The sequence below is a fragment of the Pogonomyrmex barbatus genome, unplaced genomic scaffold, assembly GCF_055798465.1.
Source record: "Pogonomyrmex barbatus isolate J1 unplaced genomic scaffold, ASM5579846v1 scaffold10, whole genome shotgun sequence".
NCBI classification, from domain to species: Eukaryota; Metazoa; Arthropoda; class Insecta; order Hymenoptera; family Formicidae; genus Pogonomyrmex; species Pogonomyrmex barbatus.
In genome coordinates, this window is record NW_028297099.1 from 6,452,266 (window position 1) to 6,468,875 (window position 16,610).

Below are 16,610 nucleotides of genomic sequence, written 5' to 3' on the forward strand. Positions count from 1 at the left end.
CTACGGTGCGCCAGCATCACAAGTAGCTTTGAATATTGAATGTTGATAAGAAGCGATATGAAACACCTCACAAACGCGACATACCTTTTGCGAGTCACTGGTTCCGCACGTAATATGTTTTTCGTGACGGAGAGACTATCGGACATGCGGGATACGGCGGCTGCTGTTTCGCGCGCGCGTTTTGTCGTCGCGACGAAGGGGACCCGGGGGGGGGCAGGGACGATATTTTAGTTCTTCAGATTTCGCGATCGCAAGCGGCGTGCTTTCCGCAGCCTTATCGGCAGTCACGAACCGCGATCGCACGATGCCGGCCGCGCCATGTCAAAATTCCGCCGCATTTCCGCGACGCCCGCGATAAAACGCAGCCGAGCGAGAAGAGGAGAGCTTACCGGTGGCAGGGGCGTGTCAAAGAATACGATCGCGAGCAGAACAGCCGTTTCGACTTCATTCACGGACCTGAACGATGTAACACCAAACAACGGCAACTGGCGATGCTACTCCGAAACGCACTTCCGTCTTTGTCTCGCGCGTCCTTTGACAACGCGCCGCCACTGTCGCGAGGCGAGGAGAAAAGGAGAATTACGAAGTTCGGCACCGCGCGCACGTGTCCTCTGCGCGGCGCATGATCCAGGTGTCCACTGTGCGAGTTGTATCACCGATCGCTCGACCGACTCTGATCGTCAACCGACCGATTGGTATCACCAAGGCTGCATGAACGTAGGCGCAAGAGTAGAATTTTCGAGTATCTCGCCGAATGTCCGGAACCAACGACGCCACCGGTCGTGCCGAGCACTGGATAGACGACTGACTATACGCACTCGCCTGCCGAAATCGAGTCACCGGCTTGCATCGCGCATCGGCATATGAACGAATCGCGCGTGACTGTCGTCGTTTGCGGTGTCGCCGCCGGGCCCGGGAAGGTCCGCAGCCGCGCGGGAGCCGAAAAATTGCGGGCGCGAGCGAGAGGGAACGAGGGGGCGGCAGAGCGCGGTGGTACCGCGAGACGACAGGGGAGACGGACCGTTCGAGAGGGAGCCAGGGAGAGGGAGGGACAGAGGGGGAAGAGGACGCAACTGAGGGACCGCCGCTGTTGCTGGTATATCATCGAGAGCGTGAATATGCGTCATCGGTGGCGATGCAAATGCGGTTACACGAAATGAAGCGTGTGGGGATTTTCGGGGCTCTCTTCGGGCACCCGGTGGCGGCAAAACATTGAATTACCAGGGGAAGGGGAGAGGGACCACTGGGTGGGTGGTCAGAGGCGGGAGATCGACAATTCGGCGGCTTCTTCGAAGGGGTAGGGATCGTCGAAACGGCGAAGCGATTGCTTAAGGCTAGAAGTTTCGACTCTCGCGGTTCTCCGCAGCGCTCCCTCTCCTGTTTTTTTCTGCCCCCCCCCCCCTCTCTCTCTCTCTCTCTCTCTCTCTCTCTCTCTCTCCTCTGTCTCTCTCTCTCTGTCTGTCTCTTTCTATACCGGAGAACTTTTTTACTCCTTCGCTCTCGCGCGCACTGCGACGTGTTCTCTCGTTCCGTCTCATTTCCGAATATTATCCTCTCCCTCCTGTCCCTTAACATTTCTAAGGTATCACGTGTCCCTACTGCGTTCTCATCCAATGTATATAGCAGGGCCGCATCGCGGGAGCCACATGCGCGGGAATCGCGCGGTAAAAAAATCCTTGAGCGTACGATACAACTTTGATAAGCGCATATGCGCACAGATGTCCGAAAACAATTTGCATATCCCAGGTCCGATGTAATTCGGTGTGTCCACGCCCCGGCCGTTGCCACTATGAAATCATTTGCGCTCTCGGCAAGAGAGAACGGTAGGCTCGATACAATCATGTGGCGTGCTCGAATTCGGATAAAAAAAATCGGCGACGGAGCAGCGCGATCGATGCCCATCGCTAGAAACCACCAGCGGCACGAAAAGCGAAGGCGGAGGGGAAATTTAGGCGTTGGAGGCGCCTCGAGAGTTGCGTGGCTCTCCGGAACTGCGCGAATGAGGGAGGCGCATGAAAGGAGACGCAGGAGGAGGTGAAGAAGAAGGAGAGGGAGGAGAAGGAGGAGGAGGAGGAAGAGGAGAGAAGGGGGAGGAGGAGGAGGCTAAAAAAAGAGGAGGGAGATGTACGCATCGCAGTGGAATAGGGTAGGGATCGCGGTATCGCGTGGTGGTAAAACGCACGCTCTGATCGGTAGAGGGAGAGGGGTCCAAGAGGGAGGCTCAAGGTCGCCGCGGGGCCGCACGCGCGCCTCAGCTACGCACACACGCACACGTATCCCCGCATTGCGCACGCACGCGGTATACATACGTTGCTGCACACAGACGTGTGCATGGAGGCGCGCGCTGCAGCGTAGGTCGCGGGTGCGTGTGCGTGTTCGTGCGTGTTCGTGCGTGTGAGCAATGTTCGCTCGCTTGCGCGCGCGCGCGAGCGCGCGTCGCCAGCGTCGTAATTCGGCGCTCTTATGGCGGCGGTATTATGTCATCGCAATCGTGCGTTGGAAAAACAGAGTTCTCTCTGGTCCTCTCGACCGGCTTCTCGAAAATATATACGGAAGGGGACGTGTGAATCGCGTATCGGCGATTCTGTTTTGATTCCATCCCGAGAAAGAGATGGGACGATAATGTACGGCCACGTATCGCCATCGTTCGCATTTTTTTTTTTCACTCACCCGCGCACGACGGGTTTGTATTCACGTAGAAATTTCGCAGAAGTATGAGGCCGAGAAAAATCGACGAAGCGGGCAAGACGGACGAAAATAGACGGGGCTCTCGATCCTGTAATACGCGCAAGCTTCCGTAATCGCACGCGATCCCGTAACTCGATATACATATACCGGTGGCAGCCGGCTTGCGCGATCGGGCGCGATGCGAGGTCAACCGGCTTCCGCAAGATTCTGCGAAAGGAAAAATTGAGTGATTCTTGGCGAAATGAAAAAAGAAAGGAAAGCGTTGTGATCCGAATAACGTCGTTCGCCATGGGGATAATACGGGGGCGGTTGAATGCGATGAGACCGAGACGACAGTATTGCCTGGCGAGTATGGAAAAGAATGGCCGTCGTGATGTCGAGTTAACGCAAACGAGGGGAGATGGGTGGAGGTCTTCTATATGAAAGCCGCGTATCGTAGAACGACGGAAAAAACACAAACGGCGCCTGTGGTTCGGCGAATACTACTTTTCGTGAGGCGCCTTTTAGCAATAAACACGATTGTCCTCTGTGCGTGGTACATATTGGTAATAGGAGAAAGTCGTCACCGTCGTTGGTTTCCTTCTTTTTTTTCTTTTTTTTTTTTTCTTTCAGGAAGGAAGCCGTATTAATGCGTTACGAGCCTATCCCGATTCAATTCGGCCAAGTAGCGTAGTACTTGATACGCTCAATGCGCTTTGAGAACGCGCTAGCGCTTTCATAGGAAGTGCCGCCGTTATTACGGGCAAATTGAAGTCACGTATAGGGGATATCAGCGACAATTTAATCGTAAAGATAGATGGGAGTTTCTAGTCTTAATTCCTACAGCATAGCTCTGCACATCGAATGCAGGGAGGATAATACAACCGTGTCAAAAACACGCGCATCTTCATTAAGTTCGTCAATCGGCCTAATTAACCTAATTAATGAACATTCACGGCGTGGCGAAAATGTAAATAAAAGAAAGATAGACTATATAAGACCGGCTTGGAAAAGATAAGTATCGGCATGCGAAAGATAAATTCTGCGGAGGGGTTGCTTTGAAAAAAATCATCGATACTGCAACTATTCTTCAGAACCAAGTGCCACAGTGTCCTGTCTTTGAGGAAAGATATGAAAGAGAGACGAGAAAGGAAGAAGAGATGTCTGCATGAATGCCAGTAATAATTGTTCAGGGGTGGAGAAAGCACATCCAAAGGGTTGGTTGGTCTGATGAAAATGCCAGAGCGAATACCCTTTGACAACGATAATAGAATGGTTCGAAAGGAGGAGGAGGAGGATATGTGTTCTCTGTTTCAACTGTAAAAGATAGCTCGCGCGGATTATCAAGACAATATGTAATTTCGCTCTGATTTCATTTCATCGCAAATCTCTCTCCAAGAGTCTTTGAGAGGATCACGCAAATTGAATTAACGCGCCCTTTATTTTAGAAAAACAGTAATGTTAGTTATTATTTATTCCGAAAGGCCTTTTATCTCCAGAATTGCAGGCCTATTGAAAAGATTGATATAGCCATCGCATGAAAATTTGCAAGCTTGGAATGTGTGTAATTAAACTGGTAGATATAGATCATTACATCATTACTACAAGCTAATCCGAATCGATGCGTGGCGGAAGTTAATTTTGGAGGTCAATGTCTCTGAGACAAGTTTAAGATAACAAGTTGTCGTATGCGTAATAAAAGTACGTTTTAAAATGAGATTCGGCCGGGGAAGAAAAGGCTGACACTTTCGCCGATGGAGGTAAAGTGACGCGATATTTTTCTCGTGGATCGTCGTGGGACCATTTCAATCAGGCGCGATGATGTAAGCGCATTTTTGCCAGCGACAAATAATCAAGGATCGGCTGTCGATGTTGACCGGCTCCGGGGGACGATCTGCGTGCAGCTTGCAACTTGTTATCTCGCAAAACTTTGGCCTTTCTCGCCTTGAAATAAATCAGTATCGAAAGCACGACGTTTGACATGTCGACATTTCGGCAATTCGCCAGCAAGTAACAATCGCAATTGACAAACGGAACGGCTTGGCGCGCCGGGAGATAATGCACGTGTAAACTCAGAGAGAGAGAGAGAGAGAGAGAGAGAGAGAGAGAAAGAGAGAAGAAGAAATGTCCTCACCGTAACTAAAACCTCATGAATCCTCGGTGAAAGACATCCAGGGTTGTATTCTCACTGCGACGATCATGCTTGCCTGTATCCGTCCCTCGGGAAGAGAAATCGCGCGTCGACGCGTACGAAAATCACTGCGACTCATTCACAATGACGGCGAGCAGAGGTGCAGGGAACTGCAACAACGGTAACCACCGCGGTTACGACGAATCAACGTGATGCCCACAGTGCGGACGCAAGATCAATATCAATCATCCCGAGGACGATACTTCCTTCGCCAAGCCGTACGTGTCGAAGGCGCGAGCGCGAGCGCGAATGAAGCGTGCGCGCCGAAAACGCCCAGCGCGAAGCACGATCTGAATTGGACTGTTCTATGGGTTATGCTCGGCTCGTTCGACTTCCCTCTCTCTTTCTCTCTCTCTCTCGCTCTCCCGGTTCCTCTTCCTCTTTCTTTCGCGGGCTCTTCCCTCCTCCACCCGCCGGCGGCCCTACATTTTGGGTCGACTTAACACTGTGCCCCTACTAGCGAGCTCGATCGTCACGAGTAAGCGCGACGCAATGTTCGCCTCCGATGCACATCGCTTCCCGATGTCCGGAGGTGGAAAGTGAAGCTTTCGAAATGCGACGCGATTCCTATCCCCGAGATCCTTATCGGCTAATCGAGTGCACTTTCTCGCTCTTTTGCAAACGCGGCGCTGTCCCGCTTCTCCGATTGTTCTCCGCGCGGGAAATCGCGATATTAAAATCAAAAACGAGTAGCACAGATTTTTGATGGAGAGATGAGGATTTTCTAAAATACGAAGATCATAATATCACCGATTCTCCTGTTTCGGAAGGCTATACAGAATAACAACCTTGTTTAAAATGTTCGTTCACGGCAACGCGCGTCGAGCATGTCATCTCGAGAATCATCGCGTACACGGAAGCCGCGTTGACTTTTTCGTGTGTCCGGGTCCGCGGAGAAATGGTTTTTCTAGCCGCCGTGTAAAACGAACGGCGGCGCAATAAATTTCCCGAATGGAGGTCGTTAGCGGGAGGTTCCGCCCCGCGGGAGCGATGCGCGTTTTTTCGAAGCCGCCGGGGAGGGAAATTAGGTGGAAGAAGCAGAATGTACGATCCGTTTTTATGACGCCAACGAAATAAATGCGACTTCCGTCGAGGTACCGCTACGCGCATAATGCACGTACGATGACGATGTGCCGTCGTTGCTGCTGCACGTGTACGTACTTTAGAGCGGCAGAAACAAAGGAAGTGCGTTGAAATCACGGTATATGCGCCGGTAATAATGGTCGATAATTTAACGAACGCATAAGCTCTAATTTTGTTGAAAGTTACAACGTTATGCGGAGCGTCAACAGCGTAAGACGATATTAATGTCAGGATATTGTGAAAACAAATATTTACTGTTTAGTTGAAATAACGGAACATTTCAATCAATATTACAAGGTGAATATTGATTGAATATTTTTAAAAACGTGAGACGAATATAGATAATTATAATTGTACAATTTATGTATACCGGAATTATATAGTTAAATATATGGCGATTACATACGACAGCGCCAAGCTTTATATGTATTCGAATGCATTAAAGTTATACCTACTCTAATAACTACATATATAATATACACAATATAGTGCGATACAAAATATTAAATAAAAATGTTTAAAATAATTAACGACAATACAGTTCCTTAATTTCTGCGGGTCACAATCAAAATAAAAATATAAAAATACTAGCGAAACTCGAAAAAAACATATTTTGCGAGTTGAACGCGACGATTTCTTTAGCACTGGTGTATTAAAGTGAGGCCATCTCATTTCACCAATCCAAAAAGAAACGGCTATTCAAAAATTCACTATTTATCACACTATAGTAGTCGCTTTCGCGAGCGAGCTTTATGTCCCTCCTCGTAGCACCGCCGCTGCGTTTCAAGTTCAGAACCGCCCTTCGTAATTTTTCGCACCCCCACACGAATCGATCCCCTAGAGCCGCAATCAAAACAAACAAATATCCGCGAAAGCCTCCCGAAATGACATCGATGCCCGATGACGCTAACGCGACAGGTGGAGGAGGCACAACACAACAACGACAACAACGACAACAGCAACAACTGGTCGGTCGTACCTGGCGGATGAAGCCACCATGGATTGACCAGGGATGGTCGTTGGTTGCTGGGGCCCTCGCCAACAGGGGCGTACATCCTCCTCCGACTACGTCACGCCCGTCACTGCCGCCCCGGTGCGCGGCTGCACCCCCGACTGCCTTCGCAAGCTCGCGGCCGGCCGCCACCCCTCCGACGGGATTCCAGTCTCTTTTCCCCTTCCTCCGCGCGTACGCAAGAGGGTTGCAAGGTTACCGACGTATCTTTCCCTCGCGTCTACCCGCGCCAGCCCTCACACGCGCGCTCGCTGCTGTCGTATTGCCCTTCCTGCCGTTCCTGTCGTCCTCCGAAGCCGACCTCCCTCGCGGCCGACCAACCCCTCCGTCAACGACGACTTTGCCTCTCGCCCCTCCCCGGGAGAGCTGAGAACACGGAGCACCACCGCTACTACCACTCCCGCACCGTTCTCTCGGCGCCCTTCCTACGCAGCCACGGCCATCACTTTCGCTGGAAAGTCCTCGGGGGCCGTTAGGGAGCCAGGGCTGACGTTGCAAGGGGCGGTGCGCGGCCACAGCGAACCTTTCTTCCTCTTTTTCTCCTTTTTCTCTGTTTTTCTACTTTCTCTTTCGTTCTCGCGGGAGGAGAGATTCTTCCGCGCAATCGATAAGATAATTTAACTACTGGCTACCGGATAACGAAGAACGGAAGCACCGGACGCGGCGGCGCCGCCGAAGGAATCGACAAAATAAGCTCGTTGCCACGTAATGGACATAGCAGAAAATGCCGAAGACACATCGGATGAGATCGTTGAATCCATGTCGATCCCGACCGATCGGTTCACTATCGTAATAAAATAGAATTTATGCTTCTGGAAATATTAATAATAAAAAAAAAAGAAGAAAATAATTTAGAGATATAAAAGAATGCCGGAGAAATAAAATAACATATTTCCATCAGTGTTCTCATAAATTATTGTTTCGAATGAATACAAATGTAGATTTATTTGAAGAGTAATTTTAAATCATAAATAGAAATTTTGTTTAAAGTATTTAAAATATGAATCGAGAAGATTCCTTCTATTACCGAAAGTAGCAAACGGCAGCACGCATAATTTGCAGTTATCCTCTTACAATATAACGATCCTAACATGAATTTTCATAAACGCGCAATAGCTTTGGTTGAATGAGCTTAAATATTTATACGCGGCGGATGGTTACGACCGTTTCTTAACGACGAGGGGTCGTGCACCTGCATTCGAAATTATCGTGAACACGGGCCGAGCTTTATAAAATCTTTCTAACGCTCGATGGAAGCGTATCAGCAGTCGCGTTCTAATCATTAAGATTGGAGGCCGGTGTATATATATATATGCACGTATACATGGCACTTGTCCCCTGCATAAAATTTGTTAGTCAGATTAGGCAGGTGACTCTGAATGCGTCCTCTCTCGAGCGTGGAGATGCCGCCAATTTCGGGATCGATATATAAGACTCGCTGCTACATTGTGCAGCGCGCCGTACGTCCTACGCCAACGACATACGAACCGCGTAATATTTTACTCCGCCTATAATAAGCGTGTAATTTGCATAAGTGAGAAGCTTTCAATGGCCGAAGACTGTATTTTAGCTATACGCTGCGGAAAATGATAGTACCGCGATGAAAACGAAAATGTGTCTCGTAGGGAACATTGTTGGGCTCAAAATATGGCTTCGTATTGTATAGGGAAAATACACGTAACATTTGCGCTTCATAATCGATAATAGATCTATGGAAATAAAAGGGAAAATGTCAATGTCGAACGCAACTGACGTCGATGACATTTCCTTCCGAAAAATCTCGGATGCCAATAAGATTCGGCCTCGACGAAATAGAAACTCTTGGAACGCAATATATGTATATATTGCGTGTATGTGTATATATACATATACACATACATATATACATACATATCGCGGTTTCTAGGATGGTCCCATAAATAATCGACACGTTCCTGGGAGCAGTCCAAGATGGAGGGGAGAACAACCTTGCAAGCCCTCAAACTCCATCGTGCGTGCGTAGCTTCAACGATGGTGGTGGGGGTCTGAATTTTTGGAGGTTGGTAGAACGGCCGAAAGCACGGCGAAGGGGGTTGAAGAGAACGATAAAGGGACCGTGGGGAAGAGAGAGGACATCGGCGCGAGAGGGGAAACATGGAATGGCGGCAGGAAGCGAGAGGAGAAGGATGATGATGTGGAGGAGGAAGAGGAGGAAAGGGCGGCCAAGGGGAAGGAGCCAAGCAACCTGCACCCGGCAACAGCCCCCGACCTCGGAAGAACTAATCATTAACCTCCTTTCACCCTCCCCGAATGCTGCCGCTCTAACTCGACCACCTTCGGTTCACTTTCACCTGCGCCTCTCTCTCGCCCATCACTCTCTCTCGCACCTCCTCGGCCACCCCCTTCACTCTCATTCGTCCTTCATCCCTCGTTCTCTTCCCTTTCCCTTTCATCCAGAACTTCCCTCCGTTTTCCCTCTTTCCTCTTCTCCTTCCTCTCCATCGCCCACGCTGCGCCGCGTTGTGTGTTTACGATTACGATTACTCGCGTTCTCGCATTCGCCGCTTTCCCTTCCCTTCGGTCTCGCCTTCGATCTCGCTCCCGTTCTATCGACCTCCAAACCTTGTCGCTACTTTCGGCGTACTATCTAACACGCACAACGCGATGCACGAAGAGGCGTTTAAAGTCGAGGGCTGTCTTTCGACCGGCGACGATGCATAGCCGCGGGAAGAAGAGAACCGTAGTTATTTGCGGCGCCTATTATTTCCTCGAGGGTTACGCCCGTCGTTGCGTAATGTCGAAAGACAGTAGATATGACGGCAGGTTCTCTCCCTCGCAAAGACGAAGGGGATGTTCGATCTCTGTCGTCAGAGCCGAAGATGAAGGTCGGGGAATATGATCTACGGAGGAGAAATTTCAAGAACAGTCCCAGGTTTCGTTCCGAATGATGAATAATTTACTTTCTCGACGCTCGAACTTTACCCCGATATGAAAAATGCAGCACTATCGTGTGACCAATATTTTAATATATAATAAACGAAAGTCACAAACGATAAAAAATATCTCTCCGGAAAGCTTTGACTTTGTTGATCCTAATAGATTTGGGGAGAAACGTCGTAAATATATTCCTTAATTTAACCCTTCTTAATTACATTTATATCGGCACGAAGGAAACGGTGGAAAGGTGTGTGCTTTCTTCGCGATAATCGTCGATGTAAATAATTCAGTAAGCGGTCGAAAAGAACGACTGACATTCACACACGAGTATCTTTACGGACAATCGATGCCGCGGGAAGTTTGACGTCGAAAATACGAACCTGGCGTACATACCAAATTACACCATTTTCTAGGACTACGTGGCAATTGGCCTTTATCCGCTATCGTATCTTGATTTATGCGCCAAGTTCCTAGACGATAGGATCGCGCGCGCCTGGTGAAGGTAAGGGTAGCAACATGGCGTATAAAACACAACGACACGGTAGACAGAACGCACGAACGGGTTACGGAAAAGTTGAAAGGACGAAAAAAAGGATGAACGGTCCTTCCGAGCTATAATGCGAAGATACGCGAGAGCAGTAAATTAGCTCGCATAAATAGACTTGGTCGCTGATGAATTTCCGAACTCTCACGAATAACACCCATACCATAACATATTCATTGATGCGAGATAAAAAAACCATTCTTTACTTTTTTTTTTTTATAATACGATCTTCCGCAAAAATGTGAAGAAAATAGGTTTTATATCGAGTGTGAAGAGAATTATATGCAGCACAATGGAAAGTGCATCGCTCGCCTACTTAAATTCTCGTTATATCGATCAATTCTATATTCCGACGCGGATTCCTCTTGGATTGATGGCATTCGCGAATGTAGATCGCCTGCACGTCTCGTAAATCGTATACGGCTCGCGAAGTACGCGCCCGCGTGCGAAGGTCGGAGTCAGTGGCAGAAGGGTGGCAGCCCAAAACGCGTGAAGAGGGGGTTGCGGGGGGACGAGGTGGGGCAAGATGCAACGCACATCTATTGATTCTCCTTCAGCGTGAAGGCCCGCGTGGTGCGGCGGGGTTCCGTTTCGCTCTCACTTTCTCTTTCTCTCGTTGCGACGCACACAATTTCGCGCGCGCGCGAACACACACACACACACACACACACACACACACACACACACACACACACACATCCGCGCGCGCGCAACGAGCACGAGAAAACGCGCGCGCGCGAGCGCGCACGCACCCGCGAGAGGGAGAACGAGTGCGCTCGGTGGATGCAGGGCACAAAGCAGCAGAGAGTCTCGTCCTGCGCCGTCGGTGGCTAGGAGAGGCAAGAAAGGGAGAAAGAGAGAGAAAAACTAAAAAAAGGGAAACTGGATCCTGCGAGAGAAGACAGCACGGGCTCCCTTCTTCCGCGCGCGCGCCGCACTCTCGGCCGCGTTTTCTCGCTCGCTGACGCATAAGAATTAGAATGCCAGGAACCCGACGGCATTTGCATCGCAACTCGTGCCCGCTCAGCCTTTGCACTTGCAACTTTCTTAGAGATCCTTGCCCGGGGTGGGTAACGATCGTCTTTGCGAACAACGGGTACAGTCCCGGCCAGAACAAGGTTGCAAGGGATGGCCGAAAAGGGCCGGACGGAAGGAATCGCCGAAGGAGCATTCGCAGACAATTGATCGATGGGGAAAAAATATCGGGGGCACGCGAGCGCGCCGTGCCATGTATTTGACACTTTCAAACTTTTTGTTGCATCTCCAGAACCTTTTTGTGATAACATAATTAATGACGATACACGTCCTCCTTCACGTTTGCTGTCTTAATTTCGCCGCGATTTAGAATCGAGAACATCAACATTTTCTCACAATGTAATTGTGTATCAACATGAATTTTATCAGTTTCTCTTATCATTTATTAAAAATATCTTTTCTCAGTCCACACTAGAAATTTTACGACTCTGGTTACATAATCGACCGATTAATCGACTCGAACTGTTCATCGTGCGAATTTTGAATATGCATCGATCATCGTTGTTTATTGCGCGGCATCAAAACGGATATTGTTACAAACACACGGATATTGTCTTTATTTACATAAATAGAAATATAAAGGTCAGAGCGCACACGAGGCCGCGAAGTGTTACGAGGAGGCAGCGGTGCGGTGGTTGCTTTCGGAACCGTTACCGGGATGCAAAGCACACGGGAACCATCGTGCGGAATGACCTAGACGTGCAGATACACAAACACATGCCAGACTCGAGCTTGTGCTCGATACCTGTGTTACCAAACAAGAGAGACGAGGTGCGCGAGATAATGTATAACTGATACAATTCGCGAGGCTCATTGAACGGTTATCATCGACCGAGACACTGCGTGTCATATTTGAAATGTATGCGATGTGCGATCCGCTCGAACGGTTTTCACTTTGAAATTCGGAGCACAGTGAGGGAGGGGGAAGGGGAAGATTGTTGAATCTCTGAAGCAAATTAATGCCCATTTTCTTAAGAAATCTCACCGATATAAGCTAATTTTAATCTCGATTTAATTTACTTTTTCAAGAACCTTTTTTTCTAAGAATTAGAAAAAGTAAAAATTAAACCAAAATTAAAATTAATAGACATTGGCGATAAAAATAATCATTAGGAGATCAATTCTTAAAAGCTACAAAGCTACAAAGCTACAAAGACAATCTTATAATTAAAATATAAATGCACGGAATGCAACGAGATCGACGAGAGATGAATGCTAAAGCTCGTTGCGGGTAAACAGATAAACAGATTATATTAATATTGTTGCAAAATAAAGAAAGAAACGTCTATCATCGATCGTTGCCGCTCTCACGATTGCTGTTGTTGTCGACGCAACGACGTGTATGCCTACCGAAACACGCATGAAATTCCACGAGAAAGAATGCGATATCAACACCGCGAGGCAATCCTAGCGAGGTTCTAGTCTTGCGGAAAAAAAAAAAGAGGAGCATTCCCTGGGATGAAAAGTTTATTTCGACACCGTGGAAACTCCTACAAACTGGAGCAACCGCTTAGCGCGCGCGGAGAATGCCGCGTCAAATTGAATCAAGAACGAACTCCATGCAGAAAGCCCGAAAATTTGTCGAATTTCGTGGAATATTCGCTCTTGAATTTCAAAGATAAAGTAAAACTTTGGCTCGAGTGTTCGGACAAACGGATTAGTTATTATTCGAGTCGCGTTAAAAATAAGTTTCTTGTTATAAAAAAAGAAAAAAAAAGAACTGATTCACTCGATGAGCGGGAATATTTCGATGACTTTATCGTCGAACTCTGTCGTCACGTACCTGTCAACACCTGTAATAATTGTGACACGATCGCCTCGGTATAATTCGTAGTTTCTCGAATACCTCCTCGCAGTTTGGTAATTCCACTTTGACGTTTTTGTCACGAATGAAAAAAAGAAAGCAAAACACTTTCGCCAAATTCGGCAAACGGTACAAGGAAGTCATTTGATGATACATCGCTCGTTACTTACCGGCAATTGGGACGCACTTTCTCGCGGTTCCGTCTCGGTTGTTCCTGCGACGATGACCTTCTCCTCCTCTTGGCTTTCAACCCTTTCGACGGAGCGACGTGGCTCGCTGACGGCGCGCGACCGGACAATACATCGTCGGCGATGCGTCGCCGGCGGCGGTTCCGAGTGTCAGTTCCGGGAGAAGAGAGAGAGAGAGAGAGAGAGAGAGAGAGAGAGAGAGAGAAGAGATACAAAAAAAAGAGAGACGAAAGAGAGATGGAGAGTGGGAGAGTCAGCTGGTCGGCGAGGGGGTTAAGGCGCGCGCGTACGTAATATATATGTTGTATACGTAATATGTACTCGGTGACGACGACAGGCAAGCGGGAAGTGACGCCGGCGCGCGCCGGCCGGCAAAACGCGGCCAACTCCGAACTACTCTAGATGGCACGAACACGGCCGAAGCGATAATAACTATTGATCACGCCGCGTGCGCGCGATTTCTCTTCGTCCGTACGCTGCCAGCAGCGACGAGAGCAATCGAAGTAAAACCGGCAGCGATCGGCCGGCAATTGCGATGCGATTGCCGCCGCTTCGCGGCCGCCGATCGTCAGCGCCTCCTGGCGGACGCAGTGGCATCTCCGCAACCTCCTGTCTCGAGACGCGAAGTCCACAGCTATGGCGACAGGTAGCCGCGAAGGGTGGAAGGGAGGATGCATGTTGCGCGAATTCACGTGGAGCTTCCGCGGCGAGATCCACATTGCCGTTTGTTCTTTCGATAAAGCGTCTGGTGTCGTGCGCAACTGTGACGCCGGTGAAATAAGGTACGATTAAGCTTTATCAAGATTTTCATTTATTTAACATTTATTCTAAATTCGGTACAACGGCCGCTGTACACACAATGTTTGAACGATAGCTCTCCAATTTGTTGGTGTGTGTTTCGAGAAATATACAAAACAAGGCTCAATTTTTCCGCGACGGTGGAAATGGACAGGTGTCACAGGCATGTGTCCACGGAGTATCCTATCATAAATTATTTTTATTATCTGACTACAGGTATTGAATAGTCATTAACCAACGACGAGCATGTTATCGATGAAATCGTACGGTGGTACTTCGAGGTTCAACGGAGCTGGCCCTTTCCTAATCCTACCGCTGGCGTCGTAATGAGACCCGTGACACGGGCAATAGTAACCACCGAAATCACCCGCGTTAGCGATGGGCACGCACCCCAAGTGTGTGCATACGCCTAGGACGACCAACCACTTGGGATCTTTCACGCGAGCGCTGTCTTCTTCCGGATCACGGAGACTCGCAACGTCCACTTTGTTTTCCGTCGCGATTTCTGAGTCACTTCTGCAAATTTCATAAATATATACAATTATTACAATTATTGAAATATAAATATTTTCTCAAGCTACAAATCGTTCAAACTGTGTGGAAGATTACCTATGTCGCACGAACAGAGGCTTTCCGCGCCATTTGAAGACAGCACTCTTGCCCTCGGGGATACTGTCGAGCTTTATCTCGATCTTTGACATGGCGAGTACGTCGGCCGATGCACTCAGCATCCCAACGAGATCGTGTACTATCACTTTCGCACTGTAGACTCCTACCACAGAACCACCTAGATGTGCAAAATTGAATATGAGTTAAAATTACAAATTAGATTTAAGTTTGTTTAATGTCTTTTATATACTTGCCAGCTGCAATAAGGTAGGAGAAACCCTTTCGCGATGGTGCGCTTTCTTTCGACTTTACATGTGACTCTCTTACTTCGTCTTGGCGGTAATCAGAAAAATCAGGATACTGAATATCAGTATGTGCCAAACGTCGTTGATACACTCGCGTGCTAACTGCAACGATACAAAATCATATTATATTATTGCTCTATGTTTCAAGGAGATAATAAGGAACTTCATCAGGATCTTCTTCCACAGATTTTCATTAATTCATGTCTACAGGATCTACAAGCTAGTGACATACAGGAAAACGTAAGCAATAAAATTTCAGTAAGCAAATCAATTAATCAAAGTGAAAATTATAAAAAACTTTTGTCATTTTAAAATCCTTGATTTAATTTGCTTTATGTTAAGTTTTATTGCTTTTTTTCCTGTATGCCACTAATCTTGATTTTTGAAGAGGCTTTGCAAGCCTAAGCTCAATTGATAGCGCAGCGATCTGCAAAGTGCACGACTATGCGCAGTTCGATTATATAATCGTCTCGATTTATCAAATGAAACGGACGAGTTCGCAGGATACTCGTGAAATAAAGCGAACTGACAACGGACGCACCTGCGATCCCCGAGCTTATGCACGTAGGTCCGGTAAGAAAATCCTGATGCATGGTCTGCTGGAGTATGCGATTGAAGGGACGAGGAACATCAATCTTTGGCTTGTGAACCTTACCGGTCGAGGCCACGGGCAACCCTCCGTTCGAGACGACGGTCGCCGTCGCTCGCAGGAACGGCGCGACGGCCGTCGACCTCGCGATCACGTTCATTTTCTACGGCAAATACGTCCGCGACGACGACGAACGGAACACATCCGTGAGACACACGGAACGATACGTCACTAGCGCCACGATGTAAGTCGCTTCGGTCGATGCGCGATCATCTGACGATAACGCGGTAATTTTAAATTTGAAACATTTGTGTCTCCTTTCCTTTTTTTTTTTGTTTCACTGTGTTTTACATTGGATTTTTGAGTGAACAGAGAAATCGAAAAGAAATATAAAAAGGGATTAAAATAAGTAATAGATTTTTTAATAGCAATAATAATTTTAATAGGAATTGCAATTTTAATCATTTCAATTGCAATTTTAATAGCAATGGAATCCAATGAGAAATATGAAAAGCGATTAGAATAGATGATATCTTGTAATAGCAATAGTAATTTCAATAGCACTTACAATTTTAACCATTTTAATTGCAATTTTAATAGCAGTAAAATAGCGAGAAATATAAAAAATAATTAGAATAATAATAGATGATATTTTCTAACAACAGTAACAATTTTAATAACGATGATAATTTCAAGAATTTTAATAACGGTAGAGTTGCAGAGAAGAAAATAAAATGCGATTAGAATAATAAAAAATAATATCTTCTAACGTGATAATTTCATTGGCAATAACAATTTCAGCGATTTCAATTACAATTTTAATAGCAGTGATGAATTCCGCGCGCGTTACGATTTTTCAAGGAGCCTCC

The 16,610-nt window shown here is 47.6% G+C and overlaps 2 protein-coding genes across 8 annotated transcripts in view; both read right to left on the bottom strand.

Moving 5' to 3' along the window:
• chinmo (Chronologically inappropriate morphogenesis) overlaps positions 1-13,565 on the bottom strand; it is a 54,698-nt gene extending 41,133 nt beyond the window's left edge. The window contains exons 1-2 of one of the 6 annotated variants that reach the window (XM_089085579.1): positions 13,423-13,551; positions 4,802-4,968 (exon numbers count right to left, since the gene is read on the bottom strand). Coding sequence is in view for 2 of the 6 variants with exons in the window: in XM_089085576.1 (XP_088941702.1) it covers positions 6,921-6,996 (76 nt within the window). In the remaining 4 variants the exon portion in view is untranslated. Of the gene's footprint in view, positions 1-84; positions 4,771-4,801; positions 4,969-6,920; positions 7,295-13,422 lie in introns of those variants that run through there. The other 5 variants (XM_089085578.1, XM_089085577.1, XM_089085576.1 and 2 more) reach the window with 5 other exon arrangements.
• A 669-nt stretch (positions 13,566-14,234) lies between these two features.
• On the bottom strand, positions 14,235-15,992 carry RFeSP (Rieske iron-sulfur protein). Of its 2 annotated transcripts, none has more exons than XM_011647394.3 (4): positions 15,808-15,992; positions 15,102-15,254; positions 14,848-15,025; positions 14,235-14,754 (listed from the first exon to the last, which is right to left on the bottom strand). In XM_011647394.3, exons 1-4 carry the CDS (start codon positions 15,899-15,901, stop codon positions 14,469-14,471), a joined length of 711 nt encoding a protein of 236 aa, XP_011645696.1. In that variant the 5' UTR covers positions 15,902-15,992; the 3' UTR covers positions 14,235-14,468. The 2 variants fall into 2 exon arrangements, with proteins under 2 accessions (XP_011645696.1, XP_011645695.1); XM_011647393.3 differs by having other exon boundaries at positions 15,694-15,992.
• Positions 15,993-16,610: the final 618 nt, after the last annotated feature.

Coding starts and splice junctions, on each gene's coding strand:
- RFeSP (XM_011647393.3), bottom strand. CDS start 15,901: ATGAACGTGATCGCGAGGTCGACGGCCGTCGCGCCGTTCCTGCGAGCG. Junction 15,255..15,693: donor CATAAGCTCGGGGATCGCAG/GTGCGTCCGTTG, acceptor GTATCGTTGCAG/TTAGCACGCGAGTGTATCAA. Junction 14,755..14,847: donor CCTCTGTTCGTGCGACATAG/GTAATCTTCCAC, acceptor TGAAATTTGCAG/AAGTGACTCAGAAATCGCGA.